The 23,162-nt window shown below is 42.7% G+C and overlaps 2 protein-coding genes across 4 annotated transcripts in view; both read left to right on the forward strand.

Annotated features, from left to right (window-relative positions):
- Positions 1 to 862: 862 nt before the first annotated feature.
- On the forward strand, positions 863 to 15,435 carry LOC308681918 (uncharacterized protein). 3 transcript variants are annotated; one of them, XM_081351243.1, is made up of 5 exons: positions 863 to 1,117; positions 1,314 to 1,370; positions 2,452 to 2,675; positions 4,875 to 7,224; positions 14,631 to 15,435. In XM_081351243.1, exons 4-5 carry the CDS (start codon positions 4,880 to 4,882, stop codon positions 14,635 to 14,637), a joined length of 2,352 nt encoding a protein of 783 aa, XP_081207369.1. In that variant the 5' UTR covers positions 863 to 1,117; positions 1,314 to 1,370; positions 2,452 to 2,675; positions 4,875 to 4,879; the 3' UTR covers positions 14,638 to 15,435. The 3 variants fall into 3 exon arrangements, with proteins under 3 accessions (XP_081207369.1, XP_081207370.1, XP_081207371.1); XM_081351244.1 differs by having other exon boundaries at positions 945 to 1,117; positions 2,434 to 2,675; XM_081351245.1 differs by lacking the exon at positions 863 to 1,117 and having other exon boundaries at positions 1,295 to 1,370.
- Positions 15,436 to 16,915: 1,480 nt separating this feature from the next.
- The window catches only part of LOC308682470 (uncharacterized protein), a 30,435-nt gene continuing 24,188 nt past the window's right edge, over positions 16,916 to 23,162 (forward strand). The window contains exon 1 of the mRNA XM_081352200.1: positions 16,916 to 17,031. The gene's annotated coding sequence lies outside the window, so the exon portion shown is untranslated. The remainder of the gene's footprint in view (positions 17,032 to 23,162) is intronic.

A 23,162-nucleotide genomic window follows, 5' to 3' on the forward strand; every position in this document is an offset into this window, starting at 1 on the left:
AATTTATTGAACAAAGAACACGAGCTGTCGAACACACTCCATTCACATGCATACATGCATTGTTTACAACTGGAACCCTTGCTTATTCGCTCCCCTGTCACTCAAGCCTTCCGTGCTCATTGAGTACCCCTAGTGGGCTGGGTAGAACATCACAACTAAATAGATAATACAATACCCTGACAGCATGTCTCTTATATAAATTGTCTCTAGTGTTTTCTGGCGTCTTCCTTCTGAAATAAACATGTAGTGCAGCAGCAGCGAGCATGAGGAGAACATGTGGAGTTCATTCAGACCTCAGCGATGTTGTGTTCGTTTGTGTGGTTGACTCGCATGAAAGTCAAAGTTTAAGATCTGTGAAGGGAATTAATGTGTGTCATACTGGAACAGATTCTGCTAAATGCTCTACATGACGAGCCACGTGAGACATTAAATCAATACTAATAAATATGAATAGCGTTTTACTCTTGGAACAATAGTGCTTTTTATTGAGTCATTCTACGCAACGGTGCCATTTCCACTTTGCAATTTTCATTAAGAACAAACTTTTTTTTTTTTTTTTAACTTGCAACTTTAAAGACAAAAACACATTTTCCCACCTCAGGGACAAAATCCTTAATAATATAATCCTTTTTATCCAGGCAAGGGAGTCTTTCTTGTGCCACCTCGTCACGGACGGCATGTGTGTGTGCAGGGAATTATTTGAGTTTTGAAAGATATTATGAACCTACAAATACACTTCCAGATACTCACACACACACACACACTTACACAGGTGGAAGAATGCCCATATATGGGGAACGATGTCGACACCAGAAGCCCCCCTGACTGGGGCAATAGAAGGCTGAGGTCACATGATTTAGTTCCTCTGGAAAAACCCCAAGAAACTGCACAGGAACAATGTAACCCTGATCCCTATAAATATGACTGCTTTTTGACTTGTTGTTGCATTTTTGATTCTGATGTCGTGTGCATCCCTGGGGAGAAATCAGCTCTCTTCTAGTTCAGTTTATTAACTGAAACTCTTTTTTGTTGATATTGCTCTGCTGTATTATCTTAACTTGAAGAGCTCGGATGAGGACAAGTTATTCTTTACATCTATTGCTGGATCTGCTTTAAGGTAAATAGCCTGTGTAATTCTCCACTCATACAGCCCTGATACGCTGCAGTATTATAACCTGTAACCTCATGATGCTTTGCTACAAATATTAATCATTGTAGTATTTTTATCTTTTGTTCAAATAAATGTTTATTCTATAAAGACAAACACTGTTCAGTTTTACTTCAGCTTACAAAGACAGTTCTATATGTAATAGACAGAGCGTTATAGTATATCCTGCAAGACCAAGGACAGCGAAAGATTCTGCTGGAGGGTAAGCATGAATGTCTTAGTTTTTTATCTTGAAATAATATGAATTCGACATTTCAATGGCCTCATTGTTTGTACTGAAAAAACAAATATACTTAAAAAATACAAATAAAGTTACATTTATTTGATTTGTTCACACAACAAGAACATCATTCAACATCATTTAACATTAATTTATGTCAAATTTCATTTCTTTTGCATACATTTTTAACAGAATGGCCCCGTGACGGGGTGGTGACCGATGGTTGACTGTGACGGGGTGGTGTGGACAAAGTGTCTCTCTATATGACATGCTTGTTTTAAACTTTATAAACTGGGGGAGGGAAACATTAAAGCTGGAGATTTAATGGAGCACATGCAAATAATTTCTGTTTGGTGAGTGGAAGAGATAGTGAGTAATAAGTGAGTGAGTGAATGAACAAAACAGGGTTTAGTTAACAGAAAACAAATGATTAAAAAAAAAAAACATTACAGAAAAAAACCCACCCCGCACATCTCTTACCACCACCTCACAATAAAACATGTGACAGGGTGGCCAGTTTCAGCCCAAAATGGCCGCAGATCTCCCATGTGGTCCAGTTCCTCACCTAGCATACACGCATGCTTTCTGAAATATCATGGCTTTTGCTCTCTATTTAGCATGATGATTACTTTAACCCGCCAAACATGACAAATCAACACATAAAGAATGTAGAGGAATGACTCAGTACTTGGCTGCTTTTGGCTCCAATGATGTCACTTCTGCTTTGTGATGTCATTTAAAGCTACAGTGCATTATTTATAGATACAACAAAAGTCAGTGTGACGGGGTGGCAAGTCAAACTGAGAGACAAATAACAAAATATTTACAAAAATTAAGGTTTATTTTGAATAAAATATATCTTATGTGAAAAGGGAAACACATATAATTTTTAAAAAATACATAACTTTAGAAAATATAAAGTAAAAAAAAAAATCGTACTAAATATCTTAGATGCAAATGTCATGTTGGTCAACACGGACATGTGAAATTGGCTATGTACTAAGGAAATATTATTAAACATAGTATGTTTTTGTGTGTGTCATAGTGTGTTTTTGGTTGCCAGGGCAAGACAACCCTGCACAGATTCCCATAGAACCCAGCGTTAAGGAACCCGTGGATGGAGTTTGTTTTCCTGAGCATAAACGGAGTTGTGTAAGACTGTTGTTCCCTGCATTTCGACGATGATTGTTTTATAAACAAAGCCCACATCAACGGATTTGCAGATCGTCTAATGCTTAAGGATCGAGCAGTCACAATGATAAAGGTTCGCGGTCGTGCGTTGGAACGGTGAGTAAAACTGTTGAACAAATGTCTCTGTGTGTTGTTAGCTAGGCGGGTAAGCACAGCTAAGCTTCGCCCACACGGCCCGCCCCCAGCCGCTCATTTTTTTCCGGAAAGACTCGGTACAGTCGATCTTTCAATTAAAAATATAATAAAACAAAAGACTTTTTGGAGATATGAAGGATGCAATATTACTCTATAGGTACTCAAGATTAACAGGAGATTGAGTGAAAATGAGCATTTCACCCCCCCTTTAAAAATTCAATAAATATAATGTAAAAAAAAAAAAAAAAAAAGGATTTATGACCTCTGGAAGCATCTCATTCAGTAGCTTAGTCGGAATAGGGTCTAACATACATGTTGTAGATTTAGATGATTTAACGAGTTTTGTAAATTCTTCCTCTCCTATAGCAATGAATGAATCAAATTTTTTGTCAGGGAGACTACAATGCACTGCCTGATGTGATACTGTAGTAGACGGTTGCATAGTTATAATTTTCTCCCTGATATTATCAATCTTGTTAGTAAAGAAGTACATAAAGTCCATAAAGTCATTACTGCTGTGTTGCTTGGAAACTTCTGGGCTAGAAGATTTATTTTTTGTTAGTTTAGCCACTGTTTCAAATAAATATCTAGGGTTTTGTATATTTTCTTCTAATAGGTGTGAAAAATAAGCAGATCGAGCAGCTTTTAAAGCCTCTCTGTATGCAATCGAGCTCTCTTTCCATGAAATGCGAAATACCTCTAGTTTTGTTTTCTTCCAGTTGCGCTCCACCTTAAGCCCTATTTGCACTGAATTAGTATTATCTGGGGACCTCGTGTGATTTAGAAATGACCCCCCGCCACATCTGCATTTCGTGTGGTGCATTCACACGGGATAAACAAAGCCTGTGATTTTACTTGAATTTACTGACTTCTCTCGGATATGATGTCAATAGGCTATTGCTTGGAAATGTCTTGTCGTTAAAGGTCTGGCTGTATGATATATCATAAACAGAAGAATGTTCCTCACCGCATGCTGATATACATGTCACCCATCTCCATCTAATCATTCTTTTTGTTGCTCTTCTGAAGATTCTCTTTCTGCAAATGTTATAGTTGTATGGTGTATATCTATATGACCCAGCACCCAAAACACCCCAACGCAGCCTTTATTCTTCGCGAAAGATGGATAAAGCGCACAGGAAACAAAAACCTTGAAAACAATAATATACGACCCTGCCAAATCACAATTGTGGGGGAATTTTTACTTTAAAAATGTACAATTACAGACATGGCCGATTCGCGCGGGATTAAGATCATGGACAACCTCCACAATTATTACAAATGACTAGAGGTCACCAGGTCATACTTATCCCGAGCCAATAGGGCTTTAGAGTAACTTTGGTAACAGGGTTGATGAAAATAGTCAATGCTACAGTCTGTGTAAAAACTGAGACAATGGATTGAGATTATTTTCTTGTCTTCTTGTCTTCTCATCATGCTCCAGAAAGAGGCCAGATGATGTAATTTCCTGAGTGTCACAGTTTTAAGAAATACTCTGTTTTAAAAAGAGTAAAATCATGTCAGGAGTAATAGGGTTGAGTGAAACATGTAGGACACGGGTAATGCTAATAAAAATAGTTAATTTAAAGCTAATTAAAGCCGCGGCCTCTCTACACTTTGAGTGTGTGAAGTTTCTACAGACACTGCAACGGCCGTGAAAATGACGTCACATTCTGTGGCAGCTTTTTTCAAACATAAGTTCAACATAAAACAAATAATAATAATTCTAAAATTTAAAAACAATCCACTCCACTTGAATGCTAAACGTTTGTTATTTCTCACTGGGTAATTCACTTGAGCTTGTGTTTCTGGTGTCCCACTTTCACAGGCGCATGAATGGAAGTCAGTGCAAGGAAAAGTCTAGTGTGAACGGCCATTAATAATCAAAACGTTTTTAGTAAAATACAATTCTCAAAGTTGGTGTCGAAATATGGCAGTATTGTATATTTTGATGTTAATGAGATAATTTACCTCATTCATGGAAAGTTTCAGGGACATATAATCAATTTATAAAAAGGCATCAAATTATCATAATATTTTAGCAGTTGTCTACTTTCTACCATTACATCAGGGCTCACTTCCATGTCCTTTCACTTTATATTTCTCTTTGAATTATTTTGATGTACTGAAAATTAAATGTAATTTTTTTTTTCATGTCAGGTCTGATGGAAGATAGCGAGGAGATTGAAGAACTGAGTGAAGTGGAGGAGGAGAGTGAAGAACTGAGTGAAGTGGAGGAGGAGAGTGAAGAACTGAGTGAAGTGAAGGAGGAGAGTGAAGAACTGAGTGAAGCTGAGGAGGAACATCATGTCCAACCTGGAGGAAAACCTTTGAGTCGCTCAGAGACTAAAAATACATTTTTAAAGAAAAGAAGAGCCAAGAAATCTTTCACCTGCACTCAGTGTGGAAAGAGTTTCACAAGCAAAGGAAGTCTTGAGATTCACATGAGGATCCACACCGGAGAGAAGCCGTTCTCATGTGATCAGTGTGGGAAGAGTTTCACATGCAAACCAAATCTTGAGCGTCACATGAGGATCCACACCGGAGTGAAGCCGTTCTCATGTGATCAGTGTGGGAAGAGTTTCACATGCAAACCAAATCTTGAGCGTCACATGAGGATCCACACCGGAGAGAAGCCGTTCTCATGCGATCAATGCAGCAAAACATTTCTTAGTGCATCAGACCTGAAGACACACCTGAGAGTTCATATGAAGGAGAAGCCACATTCATGTTCTGTGTGTGGAAAGAGTTTTTCACTGCTGCCATATTTACACGCACATCAGAAAATTCACTCTGTTGTGAGAGAGTACATGTGCTTTGAGTGTGAGAAGACTTTTACTACAGCAGGCAGTTTAAAACTGCACCAGAGAATACACACTGGAGAAAAACCTTTCAAGTGTTCACACTGTGACAAGAGATTCAGTCAGCCATCAACTCTGAAAACACATGAGATGATCCACACTGGAGAAAAACCTTACAAGTGTTCACACTGTGACAAGAGATGCAGTCACTCATCATCTCTGAAAACACATGAGATGATCCACACTGGAGAAAAACCTTACAAGTGTTCACACTGTGACAAGAGATTCAATCTGTCAGGACATCTGAAAAGACACGAGAGGATCCACACTGGAGAGAAACCTTACAAGTGTTCACACTGTGTCAAGATGTTCAGTCATTCATCATCTCTGAAAACACATGAGAGGATCCACACTGGAGAAAAACCTTACAAGTGTTCACACTGTGACAAGAGATTCAGTGAGTTGCAAGCTCTGAAAAGACACGAGATGTTCCACACTGGAGAGAAGCCGCACACATGTGATCAGTGTGGGAAGAGTTTCTCTATTAAAAATGACCTGAAGAAACACATTAGAGTTCACACTGGAGAGAAGCCGTTTAAGTGTGATCAATGTGACAAGAGATTCAGTCGATCAGCACATCTGAAAACACATGAGAGGATCCACACTGGAGAAAAACCTTACAAGTGTTCACACTGTGACAAGAGATTCAGTGATTCAGCATATCTGAAAACACATGAGATGATCCACACTGGAGAGAAGCCGCACACGTGTGATCTGTGTGGAAAGAGTTTCTCTACTAAAAGTCTCCTGAAGCTACACATGAGAGTTCACACTGGAGAGAAGCCGCATGTATGCCATCAATGTGGAAACAATTTCAAATACAAACCATCTCTTGATGTTCACATGAGGATCCACACCGGAGAGAAACCGTTTAAGTGTTCACACTGTGACAAGAGATTCAGTCGATCAGGACATCTGAAAACACATGAGATGTTCCACAGCAGAGAGAAACCTTACAAGTGTTCACACTGTCATAAGAGATTCATCCAGTCAATACATCTGAAAACACATGAGATGATCCACACTGGAGAACAACCTTACAAGTGTTCACACTGTGACAAGAGATTCAGGCACTCATCATCTCTGAAAACACATGAGATGATCCACACTGGAGAACAACCTTACATGTGTTTTCACTGTTACAAGAGATTCAGTCATTCATCAGCTCTGAAATCACATGAGAAGATCCACACTAGAGAACAACCTTACAAGTGTTCACACTGTGACAAGAGATTCAGTCTGTTGTCAAATCTGAAAAGACATGAGAGGATCCACACTGGAGAACAACCTTACAAGTGTTTACACTGTGACAAGAGATTCAATCTGTTGGCAAATCTGAAAAGACATGAGAAGATCCACACTGGAGAGAAACCTTACAAATGTTCACACTGTGACAAGAGATTCAGTGAGTCATCATCTCTGAAAACACATGAGAAGATCCACACTGTAGAACAACCTTACAAGTGTTCACACTGTGACAAGAGATTCAGTCGATCAGCAGATCTGAAAACACATGAGATGATCCACACTGGAGAAAAGCCGCACACGTGTGATCAGTGTGGGAAAAGTTTCTCTATTAAACGTCACCTAAAGCTACACATGAAGATCCATGCAGTGGAGAAACCACTTAAACACAGTCTGAGATCACAGTAAGTAGTTTATTTTCATGTGCTGAGCAACAAAGTCTCTTCTGTGTAAGTTAGCCACACATTACCCTATAGCGAAATCTCTCCTCTCCACCTATAGCCGGTGTGTGGTGAGCACAGGACAGTTTGTTGATTGATATCTATTAATTTGTGTTCAACCAACAGGAATGTATATTTTGTCACTTCAGATCAATGCAGAAAAAATACAAATTCGCTCTCTGACAGTAGGTGGCGCTCATGTAAAGCAGAAATACAGCACTATACAGGGCTCTAGACTGCGGGTAAACGGTCACATTTTGCAACCTTTTTTAAAAGAGAGATTTGCCATTTCTGCCGCATACGAGAAACATCACACGACAAACGAAAGCAGAATGAAACCAGCGTTCCTCACTCCTTCAGCCCCACCCCGAGCACTGCCCAGCGTTTCTCACTCCTTCAGCCCAGCGTTCCTCACTCCTTCAGCCCAACGTTCCTCACTCCTTCAGCCCAGCGTTCCTTACTCCTTCAGCCCCACCCGAGCACTGCCCAGCGTTTCTCACTCCTTCAGCCCAGCGTTCCTCACACCTTCAGCCCAGTGTTCCTCACTCCTTCAGCCCAGCGTTCCTCACTCCTTCAGCCCCACCCCGAGCACTGCCCAGCGTTTCTCACTCCTTCAGGCCAACGTTCCTCACTCCTTCAGCCCCACCCCGAGCACTGCCCAGCGTTTCTCACACCTTCAGCCCAGTGTTCCTCACTCCTTCAGCCCAGCGTTCCTCACTCCTTCAGCCCAACGTTCCTCACTCCTTCAGCCCCACCCCGAGCACTGCCCAGCGTTTCTCACACCTTCAGCCCAGTGTTCCTCACTCCTTCAGCCCAGCGTTCCTCACTCCTTCAGCCCCACCCCGAGCACTGCCCAGCATTTCTCACTCCTTCAGCCCAACGTTCCTCACTCCTTCAGCCCAGCGTTTCTCACTCCTTCAGCCCAACGTTCCTCACTCCTTCAGCCCAGCGTTCCTTACTCCTTCAGCCCCACCCGAGCACTGCCCAGCGTTTCTCACTCCTTCAGCCCAGCGTTCCTCACACCTTCAGCCCAGTGTTCCTCACTCCTTCAGCCCAGCGTTCCTCACTCCTTCAGCCCCACCCCGAGCACTGCCCAGCGTTTCTCACTCCTTCAGGCCAACGTTCCTCACTCCTTCAGCCCCACCCCGAGCACTGCCCAGCGTTTCTCACACCTTCAGCCCAGTGTTCCTCACTCCTTCAGCCCAGCGTTTCTCACTCCTTCAGCCCAACGTTCCTCACTCCTTCAGCCCCACCCCGAGCACTGCCCAGCGTTTCTCACACCTTCAGCCCAGTGTTCCTCACTCCTTCAGCCCAGCGTTCCTCACTCCTTCAGCCCCACCCCGAGCACTGCCCAGCGTTTCTCACTCCTTCAGCCCAACGTTCCTCACTCCTTCAGCCCAGCGTTTCTCACTCCTTCAGCCCAACGTTCCTCACTCCTTCAGCCCCACCCCGAGCACTGCCCAGCGTTTCTCACTCCTTCAGCCCAGCGTTCCTCACACCTTCAGCCCAGCGTTCCTCACTCCTTCAGCCCAGCGTTCCTCACTCCTTCAGCCCAGCGTTCCTCACACCTTCAGCCCAGCGTTCCTCACACCTTCAGCCCAGCGTTCCTCACTCCTTCAGCCCAGCGTTCCTCACTCCTTCAGCCCCACCCCGAGCACTGCCCAGCGTTTCTCACTCCTTCAGCCCAACGTTCCTCACTCCTTCAGCCCAGCGTTCCTCACTCCTTCAGCCCCACCCCGAGCACTGCCCAGCGTTTCTCACTCCTTCAGCCCAGCGTTCCTCACTCCTTCAGCCCAGCGTCCCTCACTCCTTCAGCCCCACCCCGAGCACTGCCCAGCGTTCTTCACTCCTTCAGCCCAGCGTTCCTCACTCGTTCAGCCCCACCCCGAGCACTGCCCAGCGTTCCTCACTCCTTCAGCCCAGCGTTCCACACTCGTTCAGCCCCACCCCGAGCACTGCCCAGCGTTCCTCACTCCTTCAGCCCAGCGTCCCTCACTCCTTCAGCCCCACCCCGAGCACTGCCCAGCGTTCCTCACTCTTTCAGCCCAGCGTTCCTCACTCCTTCAGCCCAGCGTTTCTCACTCCTTCAGCCCAGCGTTTCTCACTCCTTCAGCCCAGCGTTCCTCACACCTTCAGCCCAGCGTTCCTCACACCTTCAGCCCAGCGTTCCTCACTCCTTCAGCCCAGCGTTCCTCACTCCTTCAGCCCCACCCCGAGCACTGCCCAGCGTTTCTCACTCCTTCAGCCCAACGTTCCTCACTCCTTCAGCCCAGCGTTTCTCACTCCTTCAGCCCAACGTTCCTCACTCCTTCAGCCCAGCGTTCCTCACTCCTTCAGCCCCACCCCGAGCACTGCCCAGCGTTTCTCACTCCTTCAGCCCAGCGTTCCTCACTCCTTCAGCCCAGCGTCCCTCACTCCTTCAGCCCCACCCCGAGCACTGCCCAGCGTTCTTCACTCCTTCAGCCCAGCGTTCCTCACTCGTTCAGCCCCACCCCGAGCACTGCCCAGCGTTCCTCACTCCTTCAGCCCAGCGTTCCACACTCGTTCAGCCCCACCCCGAGCACTGCCCAGCGTTCCTCACTCCTTCAGCCCAGCGTCCCTCACTCCTTCAGCCCCACCCCGAGCACTGCCCAGCGTTCCTCACTCCTTCAGCCCAGCGTTCCTCACTCCTTCAGCCCAGCGTTTCTCACTCCTTCAGCCCAGCGTTTCTCACTCCTTCAGCCCAGTGTTCCTCACTCCTTCAGCACAGCGTCCCTCACTCCTTCAGCCCCACCCCGAGCACTGCCCAGCGTTCCTCACTCCTTCAGCCCAGCGTTCCTCACTCCTTCAGCCCAGCGTTCCTCACTCCTTCAGCCCAGCGTCCCTCACTCTTTCAGCCCAGCGTCCCTCACTCCTTCAGCCCAGCGTTCCTCACTCGTTCAGCCCCACCCAGAGCACTGCCCAGCGTCCCTCACTCCTTCAGCCCAGCGTCCCTCACTCCTTCAGCCCCACCCCGAGCACTGCCCAGCGTCCCTCACTCCTTCAGCCCAGCGTCCCTCACTCCTTCAGCCCCACCCCGAGCACTGCCCAGCGTTTCTCACTCCTTCAGCCCAGCGTTCCTCACTCCTTCAGCCCCACCCCGAGCACTGCCCAGCGTTTCTCACTCCTTCAGCCCAGCGTTCCTCACTCCTTCAGCCCCACCCCGAGCACTGCCCAGCGTTTCTCACTCCTTCAGCCCAGCGTTCCTCACTCCTTCAGCCCAGCGTCCCTCACTCCTTCAGCCCAGCATTCCTCACTCCTTCAGCCCAGCGTCCCTCACTCCTTCAGGCCCACCCGAGCACTGCCCAGCGTTCCTCACTCCTTCAGCCCAGCGTTCCTCACTCGTTCAGCCCCACCCCGAGCACTGCCCAGCGTCCCTCACTCCTTCAGCCCAGCGTCCCTCACTCCTTCAGCCCCACCCCGAGCACTGCCCAGCGTTCCTCACTCTTTCAGTCCAGCGTCCCTCACTCCTTCAGTCCAGCATCCCTCACTCCTTCAGCCCAGCTTTCCTCACTCCTTCAGCCAATCGTCCCACACTCCTTCAGCCCATTGTCCCTCACTCCTTCAGCCCATCGTCCCTCACTCCTTCAGCCCCACCCCGAGCATTGCCCAATGTTTAATAGGGAGCCAGTGCAGTGTTGACAGAACCGGGCTAATATGGTCATACTTCCTGGTTCTGGTAAGAACTCGAGCTGCTGCGTTTTGGACCAGCTGTAGTTTGTTTATTAAGCGTGCAGGGCAACCACCCAGTAGAGCATTACAATAATCTAGCCTTGAGGTCATGAACGCATAAACTAATTTTTCTGCATTTTTCATTGAGAGCATATGACGTAATTTAGAAATGTATAATTGTAAATTAGCAATAAATGAATCAAATTTTTCTTCAGGGAGACTACAATGCACTCACTGATGCAATACTGTAGTAGACAGTTGCATAGTTATAATTTTGTTCCTGATATTATCAATCTTATAAGTGAAAAAATTCAAAAAGTCATTACCACTGTGTTGCTTGGAACCTTCTGGGTTGAAGATTTATTTTTCCGTTAGTTTAGCCACTTTTTAACAAAAATACCTAGGGTTTTGTTTATTTTCTTCTAATAGGGTTGAAAAAATAAGCTGATCTAGCAGCTTTTAACCCTCTGTGGTCTGAGGGGTTTTCTGGGCCCTGGAGGTGTTCTGACATGCTCTGACATTTGTGCTTTTTTCAGTTATTTATAAACATGTTAATGGCAAAGGTGTAAATTCACTCTATATAGCACAAACAGGGCTACCATAATATGTGATCAAGATGCATGTATACGTTTGAATTTTTAAGAGAATAATGTTTATGCGTGGCTATTGAAAAAAATAAAAATGAAAGTTGCTGAAATAAGACAAAATAACACAAAACACATACTAAATATTTGTCAACAAGACTTTTGACTGTTGGATGTTGTTGCTTCGAGTTCTGGCTTCAAGATGATGTGAAAATCATCCTGCCTAATCATTCAAATAAAACAATACATTGATTTAAACTTTGCAAGTCAGTTTTTTTTGTCAGAAGAGGTTTATGCGTGGGAGTGGTAATGGCCAATCAATATTAATGAGATTCAGACCAGGGGTGTGATAGACACTCCCCCAATGGCCATCAAGTGAAGGAGCCTGGAAGAAGTAGAGGAGATTCAAAGGTTTTGTTTTTCAATCTGTTTTATTGTAATTCCTCAATGTGGAGGAACTAAATGTTCTAAATTTGCTCTAAGCAAATCAAATGTGAGCAAAATAAAAAAAAATAATCAGTCTGCTATAAACAAAGCAATGTTCAAACAACTCATGTTTTCCATGTCAGAGTGGACTGCCTGTTGCTTGCCTGCTTGTTTGCCTTGGCTCTCTTTGGGACAGGTGCTTGGACATGTTCATTGTCACATCTGTAAAAAAAAAAAAAAAAAAAAACCATGTGAGCATGCTGATAAAACAATTAAAAAAATTGTATTATCATTATCAATCACTAATGGCCATGGATAAAAAAAAAGACAACGTTTTTTTGTAATTTTACACAAGAATAGGTAGGCTACTTTTATATTATTATGATGTAAACACAATTAGGCTAAATTTCATCTGTAAAATATTATGTCTATGCAGAGGCGTAATTTGCGGGTGGGACATGTCCCCACCACTATTTTCTAAGGTCGATATTGTCTCCACCACTTTTGAAACATCTCGCGGCACGAATGTACCAATACAAATAAACAAAACATCTCCAGTTAACTAGCAGAGCATTCTTTTCGTTCGTTTTTTTAAATAAGAGGCGATCTAGCTATGAAATGTTTTGTTTTAAATCAACTGACCAAAGTGCGCGTTGCCGCTGCGATCAGTGGCGCGGATACTATGTTTGTTTCTGGCTCGCGCACAGTCATCACTCGGACGCGCGCGAGAGACTCTCTATTCGTTCCGGTGAAATTAGAACCTGAAATTACCCCTGGACCACTTACATACACGCTTTTAATAGTCAACAGCTACACACTTGAGCATATAAGTTACACTAATGTTAGGGATATTGTAAGGCAATTGTTCCTGTAAGTTGTCAAAAGCTAGCCAAAACTAGGGAAAATATAGTCTGAAAAATCTGAAATTAAATATATATAAAGTTCTATATTATCAGAAAAGGAATTATATAACAGTAAACAACTTACTCTGAACTTGTATCCTCTGCGGGATCAATTCGCTCTTGAAAATGCTGCCGTTCGTCGTCTGAGTTACAATCTTCCTCTGAGGAAAAGGTGAATTCTTCCTCGCTTTCCAGAATCATCTGAAGGGCGTCTTTACCGGAGAAACGAGCCATCCTCTCTAAACGCGATGAACTATCAGTGAATCTGATCTGATGAAATTTCGTGTTTTCAAGGCATTGATCGGGGGGCGGGTGCGAAGCAGATCACCTAAACTATTTACCATGTGAATAGCGCCGGGGGCGGGGCGGCCTCAGCTCATTAGAGATAATGAGGCAGAAGGAAAAAACGGCACCTCTCCTTGCTTTCAAACGGATTACATCAGTTGAAAACATTTGTTTTTTATATTAATTACTTCACTTAAAAGAAGAGAATGCCAGCTTCATAAAGACATATCTCACGTGTCTGTGTGAGAAGTATTCGCTGAGTTACAGTTCATTTTCGGACGCTTTTCAGAATGGACTTCACTGACAGAGAGGAGGCAGAACTCGCATCATGTTTATTTTTCTTTATTTGGCGAAAAGCACAACACTTTGTTTTTATTATGAGTATACACAAAAAAAATACACCCTTAACAGGATTGATTGATGTGTAACACAAGCATATAAAATAAAAATTAATATTAGTATTTAGATTTTTTTTTTGCACTGATAAGGAAAAAAACGAGCCTATCGCGCTGGCGCGATTGCCGACCTCAGGGGGTTAAAGCCTCTCTGTATGCAATCGAGCTCTCCTTCCATGAAATGCGAAATACCTCTAGTTTTGTTTTCTTCCAGTTGCGCTCCATTTTTCTGGCTGCTCTCTTAAGGGCCCGAGTGTGCTCGCTGTACCATGCCGTTGGACTATTTTCTTTAATCTTCTTTAAGCGCAACAGAGCAACTGTGTCTAAAGTGCTGGAAAAGAGAGAGTTAAAAGTTTCTGTCGCAATATCTAGTTCTGCTAAGGTTCTGATCAGGAAGATTATTGATAAAGCAATCTTTAGTAGCAGAAGTGATAGGTCTAACATATTTTTAACACGGAGTCGGCTTTGCAGCCTTGGCTAAATGAAGTTTACACGAGACTAGATAATGATCTGAGATGTCATCGCTCTGCTGCGATGTCTTGCGGGGTGGACTCATTTAAAGTAATGTAATCGTTTGGTTTTAGCCAGGTTTCTGTCAAACACAGCACATCTAGGTTATTATCTGAAATCATATCATCAACAATGAGTGCTTTTGAAGTAAGGGATCGAATATTCAGCAACCCAAGCTTTATCATTTGCTCATTTGTATTATATCTGTCTTTTATTTGTTGAACATTAATTACATTTTTACCCTTGAATATATATATTTATGTGTATAATATTCCTTGAATGGGTTTAGGAGTTTTTTGTATTTCCTAATTCTGGGAACAGACACAGTCTCTATATGATGATATCTAGGTGAAAGAGGCTCTGTGTGATGGGATTTATCTGACCTGGGTGACGTGAGACCGCTAGCAGACGGTCGGTTTAGCCTGTATTATTATTGCAAGTGACTTAAGATGTTTTTTTTTTTTTTTTCAGTTCATAATCAATTAGCATTCAGCTGCAACTTCTACAATCCAACATAACAATTTTAAAGTTCTGAGCTTCATTTCACTAAGTTTTCTTTCTACCGCTGTGATTTTCAGGTGCTGAAGATGAACAAGATTATCAGGAGTGTCTGAGGATTGCTCTTAACGGGAAGACAGGAAATGGGAAGAGTGCAACAGGAAACAGTATTCTGGGAAGAGATGAGTTTGTCAGTGAATTAAGACTAGATTCAGTCACGACAGTTTGTGAAAATAGAGTTGGTGAAGTTGATGGTCGACCAGTAACTGTTGTTGATACTCCAGGTCTCTTTGACACGACACTGACAAATGATCAAGCAGTAAAATAAATATTGAAATGTATTTCCATTTTGTCACCTGGACCTCATGTGTTCATCATTGTGTTGAGTTTGGGAAGATTTACAGGAGAGGAGATGGACACAGTAGATCTGATAAAGAAGATCTTTAGTCCAAGAGCTGCTCAGTTCAGCAACAAAAGAGTGAGAGAGAACAAATGAAGAAGATGATGGCAGATCTTCAAAGAGAGAAAACAACATGGTATGAAATGTAATTATACAGGATTCGGGAGAAATATGATGCCAGAACTAAAGCAGAGGAAATATATAAGGAGCAGATTTGGGCTCTCAGGGATAGTTGCTGTAAAGCCTTAAATCTAGCCTTTGGTTGATTGACTCACAGTGCATATTCTGATTGCTTAGGATTGAGTGTTTTTTTTATTTTGTACATATATTTTTCCTCCAGTTTCTGGTTAGAGAGGAAGCTCAGGGAAGATTATGTTGTTTGCTTCTTTTCTGTTATTATTTTAGGCCTTGCTCTCTCCTGAAGATTTATTCCCATCTTTTGTTAAGCCTTTTTGATATATGAAGGAAATAAATAATTTTACTTTAAAGTTGTGTTATGTTTTCACTCTGAGACTGAGACTGAAGTGTGTTCTGCACATATCTCTACGTTATCATACTTTCTTTTCCTTTGTTACCTCTCCTCCGACCCCTAGACTGGGAGGGGAACGCGTCACGGATAGATGTGCCTTTTTCATATTCAGAATTAAAGAGTGCGTTAAAAAACACTAAAGCTTCAACTCCAGGACAGGACGGAATTAGTTATGTAATGTTAAACAAGTTAAGTGACGAATCTTAAAATCATTCTAGAGTTTTATAACAGGGTATGGGAAGAAGGGATTTTACCTAAGAGATGGAAAGAAGCTGTAATAACTCCCAACCAAATGTAGATCTATTTTTATTGGAATCAAGGCAAGATAAAGATCAGAGGATGTTGGAAGCAGAGATGACAAGAGAATATATTGGTATTAAGTATGCAATATATACAGGTTTTCACAGATGCATCTAAGGATCCACTGAAGGGTCAGGTGGGGGTAGCGTATATCATTCCCAGATTGGGGAAAGAGTATCAGATCACGTCTCTGTGTTTACAGGAGAGTTACTAGCAATTATGGTAGCAATTAATTAAATAAATGAAATGGGGCTGAGTAAAACTTTAATATGCTCAGATTCAAGTTCAGCCTTGATGTGCCTGGAAGCTCAAAAGTCAGATACTAGTTTTGGAAATCTTATAGATATTGTTCATGATGAAACAGACAAATAAGATAGTTCAGTTTTTATGGGTTCCGGCACACACTGGAGTGTCTGGAAATGAAGCAGCAGATAAATGAGCAAAACAGGCTATGGCAAAGGAAACTATTTGTGCAAATTAGGTATAGCAAATTAGAAATCAAATCAATAAATAAAAGGGAGATAAATAAAAATTGGCAATTGTATGGGGATAATGAGAAAAAGGTAGACATTTACATTTAATACAACCATTGGTAGGTAGAGGAAGGACTTGAAGTGGGAGAAGGAAGAAAGACTGTATTATTTCTAGATTAAGACTGGGACATAAGGACTCAATTCAACAATGCAAATAATAGGGAAACATCCGACCTACAGGATTGTGTGAATGCTGTGGAATCAGAGAAACAGTGGAGCATGTACTTATTAAGTCTAATAAATATTCAGAGCAAAGGTAATCAACAATTAACATTAAAGATGATTTTAAACTCAGTAGAAGGGGGTATACAATAATAATACAGTTTTTAAATAGAACAAATTTAATCTATAGAATATAGATAGGCTATTAGTGGTATTATTATTAGTATCATTATCCCTGATCTCTGGAATGTGATGGGCTTTGGCTGGAGATGAGGAGCTGAACACGCAGCGACACTGAAAGCTCGAGCCCTGGTTGTTCTGGGAGTTCTGATATACTGTCTCTGATCTATTGCCTACAGTAGATGGCGGTAATGCTCTTTTAAGAACGCGAACCGCCAATAAGCCCGAAGAAGAAGAAGAAGACCTGAGGAATGCGGAAGTGACGCGTGTCGCGGAGCTATGAGCGGGAGCAGCCGATAGTAGTTCCAGCAAACACCGACAGCTCCAGCACTGAACCCCATTCATTCATTTCCAGTGTTTCTGAAGCACGCTCGCTGGTAAGTTGATGAAATTACTGTATTTTTCACTTTTAAACACTTCAGCCGTCCTCTCGTGAATCTAGGCAGTAGTTGTGTTTTATGTAGCCAGCTTTAGTTAGTGTTTATTGGAAGAGAATAGTTAACTGCAGCTAGCTTAGTGACCAACACTTCTCTAATGTTCGCTACCAGTCAGAAATGTGTAAATTAAACCCTGAGGTCATAGTTAAATAATGTGATGTTGCACTTCAGAGTTTTTCTATCAGCCCTGTTTTCATACATGAGGTGGTCAGAATATTAGAAATACATCTGGATATATAAAGCAAATAAATAGGGCAGCACTATGGAGAGAGAATTGTGTCTTTATTAGCCTACATGCGAGAAAATAAATGATCTGAGAGAAAAAAAAAGTTTGAGAGAAAAAGTTTTCATACCAATAGCAAAAAAAATAATATTTGAGACTAAAAAAAGTATTTTCTCACAGAACATAAAAAAATATAAATTTGAATTTTTAAAAATTATTTCAGAGAAAAGAAATCTCTCTCAAAATACTTTGAAAAAAACTCTCAAATATATATATTTTGCTATCAGTGTGAAAACATTTTCTCTAAAAAAAAAGTGTTTCTCTCAAAACGCTATTCTTTGCTCTCGATGCAATGTCTTGCTCTCGTGTCAGGATTCTGCTTTGACTGTGAGAATTGTGTCATGGGCGGGGCCACGTTCCTATTGGCCAGTCGGGTGAGCATCGTCTTGTCTTGGGAGTCGAACTGAATCATTATTGGGTTTTGGGTTTGTTACGATAGTCACGGTGTCAGATTGCACGATTTTGACTCCTAAAAATCTTGTCATGTTGTGAATGGACAAGAAATATGTCAGACTACATGTTGCTTTCCGACCAGTCACCGCGAGCCGTTTCACACATTCATTCGCACATACACGCACTCACTCAAATACACACACACTCACTGCTCGCTCACTCACTCGCGCACACACACACACACACACACACACTGTAGCTCGCTCACTCACTCACTCGCGCACACACACACACACACACACACTGTAGCTCACTCACTCACTCGCACACACACACACTGTAGCTCGCTCACTCACTCACTCGTGCACACACACACACACACACACACACTGTAGCTCGCTTACTCACTCACCCACGCACACACACACACACACTGTAGCTCGCTTACTCACTCACCCACGCACACACACACACACACTGTAGCTCGCTCACTCACTCACTCGTGCACACACACACACACACACACACACACACACTGTAGCTCGCTTACTCACTCACCCACGCACACACACACACACTGTAGCTCGCTCACTCACTCACTCGTACACACACACACACACACACACTGTAGCTCGCTTACTCACTCACCCACGCACACACACACACACACTCTCTGTTGCTCGCACTCTCACACACTCACATACTCACTCTTGACGGAACCCGTCGTGGAGGACCGTTAAGCCGGGGTTTCGCCTGGAAGGCTCTATAGAAATCTGGCACTCTGTTGAACGAAGTTAAACTGAGAGAGCGTGACGTTCACAGACACCAGAATGAACGAGCTTACAGTAACGTTCATCAGGCAGTAATACAGTAGGCTACTTTCAGTTCACGTTCACCCAAAATATGAACGAGTTCATGAATTATCGTTCAATGAACCGTTCAGGCACAACACTGATAGTGCTCTATAGTTAACCTATATTGAGACATACAGATGCTAAACACATGAATAAAAATCATTTTATGTTATAGTTAAGTTATAGGTTCAAACAGGAAATGTATCATATTGACCTTAAAACAAAATTGTCCCCCGAGTCCGGTCAGGCACATCAATCTTTCCCCGCCCAGCGAGTGCTTGAAGTGCGTCAGAAATAGCGCGTGCGCGATCAGTTGTTGGTAATTTTTTGTGTAGCGTCGCCTCTCGCCGCATTGCTTTTGTTTGAGGGCGCTTAACACACTCACACTTAACATGCTCCCCTGTAGAAACGGGCCTGGCAGCTCGCGCCAGGTCTAGACACGGTGAAGGTTTCCTGATTGTGACGGATGGCCGAATCTACATGACACATTATATATTAGCATTAGCCTACCTATTCTGCTATAGATACAGTGCCAAAAAGAAGAGAAGTGGATAAAGACAGAGGTAAAGTGATGTAATGAATGAACCGTTTATCTAATTGCATAGTAGTAAGATACTGTAATTTAATGGCAGATATTTTTACCTTAAACTTTAAGCTAGCAGTTGTTCTGAGTTCTCCAGAGGCCTTTTGTAACAATCATGTCAATTTTTAGATGCATTTGTATCACTTTTTTTTTTAATTAATGTTTTACTCTACAGTTGTGCAGTTTTTGGGGGATATATGCCATTTTTTTATTTATTTGCCAAAACTAGTAATGATATTTCTATACAGGTTTATTTAAAATAGTGCAATATGTATTATTTCTTCCTTTATTTTACAGTTAAATTATTATTTTTGTATACAGGGATTTTTTTTTTTTTAAATGTCGCAGAAACACTTTGTTCCTACATGAACTGCCTACCTATTTGCACTTCAATAAAAAAGACTTTGTGGTATTTGGCATATTTGTTTTTGCAGTAGTTTTTGGGGGCGTATTTTTCCTGTAAAGATATCGAGATATATATCATATATCGAGATATAGCTAAGTATATCGAGATATATTTTTTGCTCCATATCGCCCAGCCCTAATTGAGCGCATTCGAGACGGATTTGAATCTGATCGCTGAAACCACATCAGGAGGAGATCTGGGCCGCATTCCAGACGAAACTGGACAAGTGTAAATGCATCTGGTTGTTGAAACCACATGTAAAATGTACTCCTTCCAAAAACACTAAAAAATAAACACGTGAGAACGCGCTACATGTCATGGTATGGCCAGATATGACGACGCTACGTCTGCAACATGCATCACCGCATGAGCAGTTGAGCATCTACCGGTATTCATCAAGCCAAACACGCAACTATCACATTCGCAAGTAAAAGTGAAAGTAAGTCGCAGACGCTTTACACACAAGTTATCTTCATTAAAAGTAAAGAAGCGAAATTATCTTATCAGGGCTGTTGCCGTTCTCTTTTATTGCGGTATTTGATTTTGACATTTAGCTGATGATCAATAAAATGCAGCTCATAACTGTGTTCGGTGACGTGAACTCCATTAAATCTGCATATAGCGCGGGAATTGAAGATCGGATTTATATCCGTTTTGCAAAAAACACATTTATGTGACCAGGTGTAAAAGGAATCGTTTTGATAAATCAGATAGCTATCCGATCTGTGATAACGCATGAAGTGGCCAGGTGGCCTGATGTTTATACTTGCGCGCTGGTGTGTGCGCAACTGCGTGTCAAGTGTGTGTGTGTGAGTGTGGTAGAGCAAGGGAGAAGTGAGAGAGTGACGGCGATTAGTTTTGGAGCGACTCCTGTTCTTTCTGACCACTGTTGGAAATCTGTAGCATGAAAAGAAAACCCTCTCCTTGATTTCATGTTTATGGAGAAGTAGAACCAGGAAATCAGTCGAGGGAAATGCGTTTATATACTGTCTATGGGGAAATGCAACGGTGCATGTCGGATGGGACGCATCATAAACAAAATATCGCATAAATATCGCGAGACTTTCGATATGATATCAGGCAACGTAATATCGCGACAACGATATTGATTCGATATATCGTGCACCCCTAGTCAGTAATGGAATTAGCTTTGAAAAATAAAAGTGTAAGCAATCAGTGTAATGTGGTGCAGTGAATAAGCAAAACAAAATCCTAAACGGTGCGGGAGAGATGGAACGTTGGCAGTCAGGCGGATAATCTGACTTTGTGATGTTATTTAGCTTCCGATAATCGGTACAAATCTATACGTCCCGTCAGGTTTACTAACTAGAATGCAATGTGAAGCCCAACTGGAATAAGAGGGTTCTGCCAAACCATTATTCAAGAGATAGCCTACTTCACCTCTGCCTCTATGTGCTGCTGTTTCTCGAGTGACACCCGATAAAACCTCTGTCTTATCGGCTCAGTGTCACCCACATCAATGTCGTGCTTGTTCAAATGAGTGCTCAACTTCTAATGCCAAATCAGACAACTTCGCTGAGTTCCTCAACCGAGGCTGGAGCACACAGTCTTCTGGGCTGACCACATCCTCATCACCACACGCTAGATACCCTGCAACTGCTGCCCCAGAAACCGGAGACCTACTGTAGTAAGGTTTCAAAAGATTAATGTGACAGAGTTGCATATTACGCCTATGGTCTGGAGTTAAAACCAGATAGTTCAGGTCTGACACCTGCCGAACAATCGTGTAGGTACCTGCATATTTAGCAAGAAAGGGGGAACCGGCTATCGGCAACAGTGCCAGAACCTGGTCTCCAGGACTGAACACTCTCGGCTCAGCCCGGCGGTCATAGCAACTCTTTATATTCTTCTGAGCCTAAGTCAGATTTTCTACAGCCATCTCACAAGCTAAGAACTATTTCCGGCGGAAGCCGTTCACATACTCCAAGTTAGTGGGACTCTCAGGACACTTCAGCGTATCCTGCAGGACAGCTAAAGGCCCATGAACTCTATGGCCAAACACCAAATCATTAGGTGAGAAACCTGTACTTTCCTGTGTTACCTCACGTGCTGCAAGCAACGACCATGGAAGCCCTTCCTCTCAGTCTTTGCTGAGCTGAACACAGTAACCCCTAAGCAGTGACTTGAGCGTCTGGTGAAAACGCTCCAGAGAGCCTTGGCTCTGGGAGTGATAAGCACTGCTAAGATGATGTTTAACACTCAGCTGCTCAAGCACTTCTGAAAACATACATGATGTAAAATTAGAGCCTCTGTCACTCTGAATAGTCTGAGGAATGACAAAGATGGAGATAAACAGAGATAGCCTTCACCACTGACTTAGAAATTGTACGTTACACATAGGCAGCGGGGTAATGGGTGGCCTTGACACATCACAGTAAAAATGTAAACACACCCTGACATAGATGGAGGCAATGGTCCAACACAGTCGATTAGCAAATGCTCGAATGAGTTCCCTAAAGATGGAATAGGGTAAAGTGGAGCTGGCTTGATCACCTGATTAGGTTTTCCAGTTAATTGACACGTATGACAGGTCTTAATGAAGCATGCCACATCCTTCTTTAGGCAAGGCCAATAGAAGTACTTCATAAGTCTGTCATACGTCTTCTGCACACCCAAATGGCCCGCTATATCACCATGAGCCGTCTGTAGTATGAAGTCTCTAAACTTCACAGGCACTACTATCTGGAAAACAGGATCCTCAAACATATCATTAGTCTGAGGCTTCCACTTACGAACCAACAGCCCATCCTGAACAAAATAACCCCTCACTGCACTATGTCGCTCCTCAACAGGCAAAACCCCAGCAAACAGTTCACTCATTAGCCCCGTTTACATGCACACTTTTTAGCTATTCTGATTGAGATCGTTCTGATTGACGGATTCCGGTTGACTGTTTACATGGGGTGTTATCTAAACCAGCCTTTCTCAAACTTTTTTCAGTCAGGGCACCTTTCAAAAGTGCATAAAATCTCAAGGCACCCCAGTGTAAAATATAATTTAAAAACACTGCATAACCCAAATGCAAATGCAAATTTTATATATATTTATTACATGGCGTGGCTGAATTCCAACGTAGAATGCGGTCTGTTATTTCTTGATAACAGACCGCTGCGAAGTATAACAGACCGTTGCCATGAAAAACAGCGCGTTGCTAAGGACGCGGAACAGACTATTTTCTTTGGCGGAAGCAATACAATCGTTTTTAAATCAATAAACTACTTTTTAAAACAATAATTCATGTCAAATTATTTATTTTGTAGGTAGCCATGTAATAAGCGGGATAATGTATAGAGAGGCGGTCGTTATAGCGAATAACAACCCCTTCAGGCTGGTTCAGCCTGTCGGGGTTGTTATGGCTGGTTCAGCCTGTCGGGTTTGTTATTCGCTATAACGACCGCCTCTCTATATCCCTTACATATATTTATCTAAAATGAATTGACAATTTTATTAATCTGTTCATAATATGTTTAACCCTTTCACGCGTAAATTTAATATATTCTGGCTGACCCCCCCAGCGTGAGTTTTTCAAGG

This window comes from Scardinius erythrophthalmus (assembly GCF_964197995.2).
Source record: "Scardinius erythrophthalmus genome assembly, chromosome: 1".
In the NCBI taxonomy this organism is placed as follows: Eukaryota; Metazoa; Chordata; class Actinopteri; order Cypriniformes; family Leuciscidae; genus Scardinius; species Scardinius erythrophthalmus.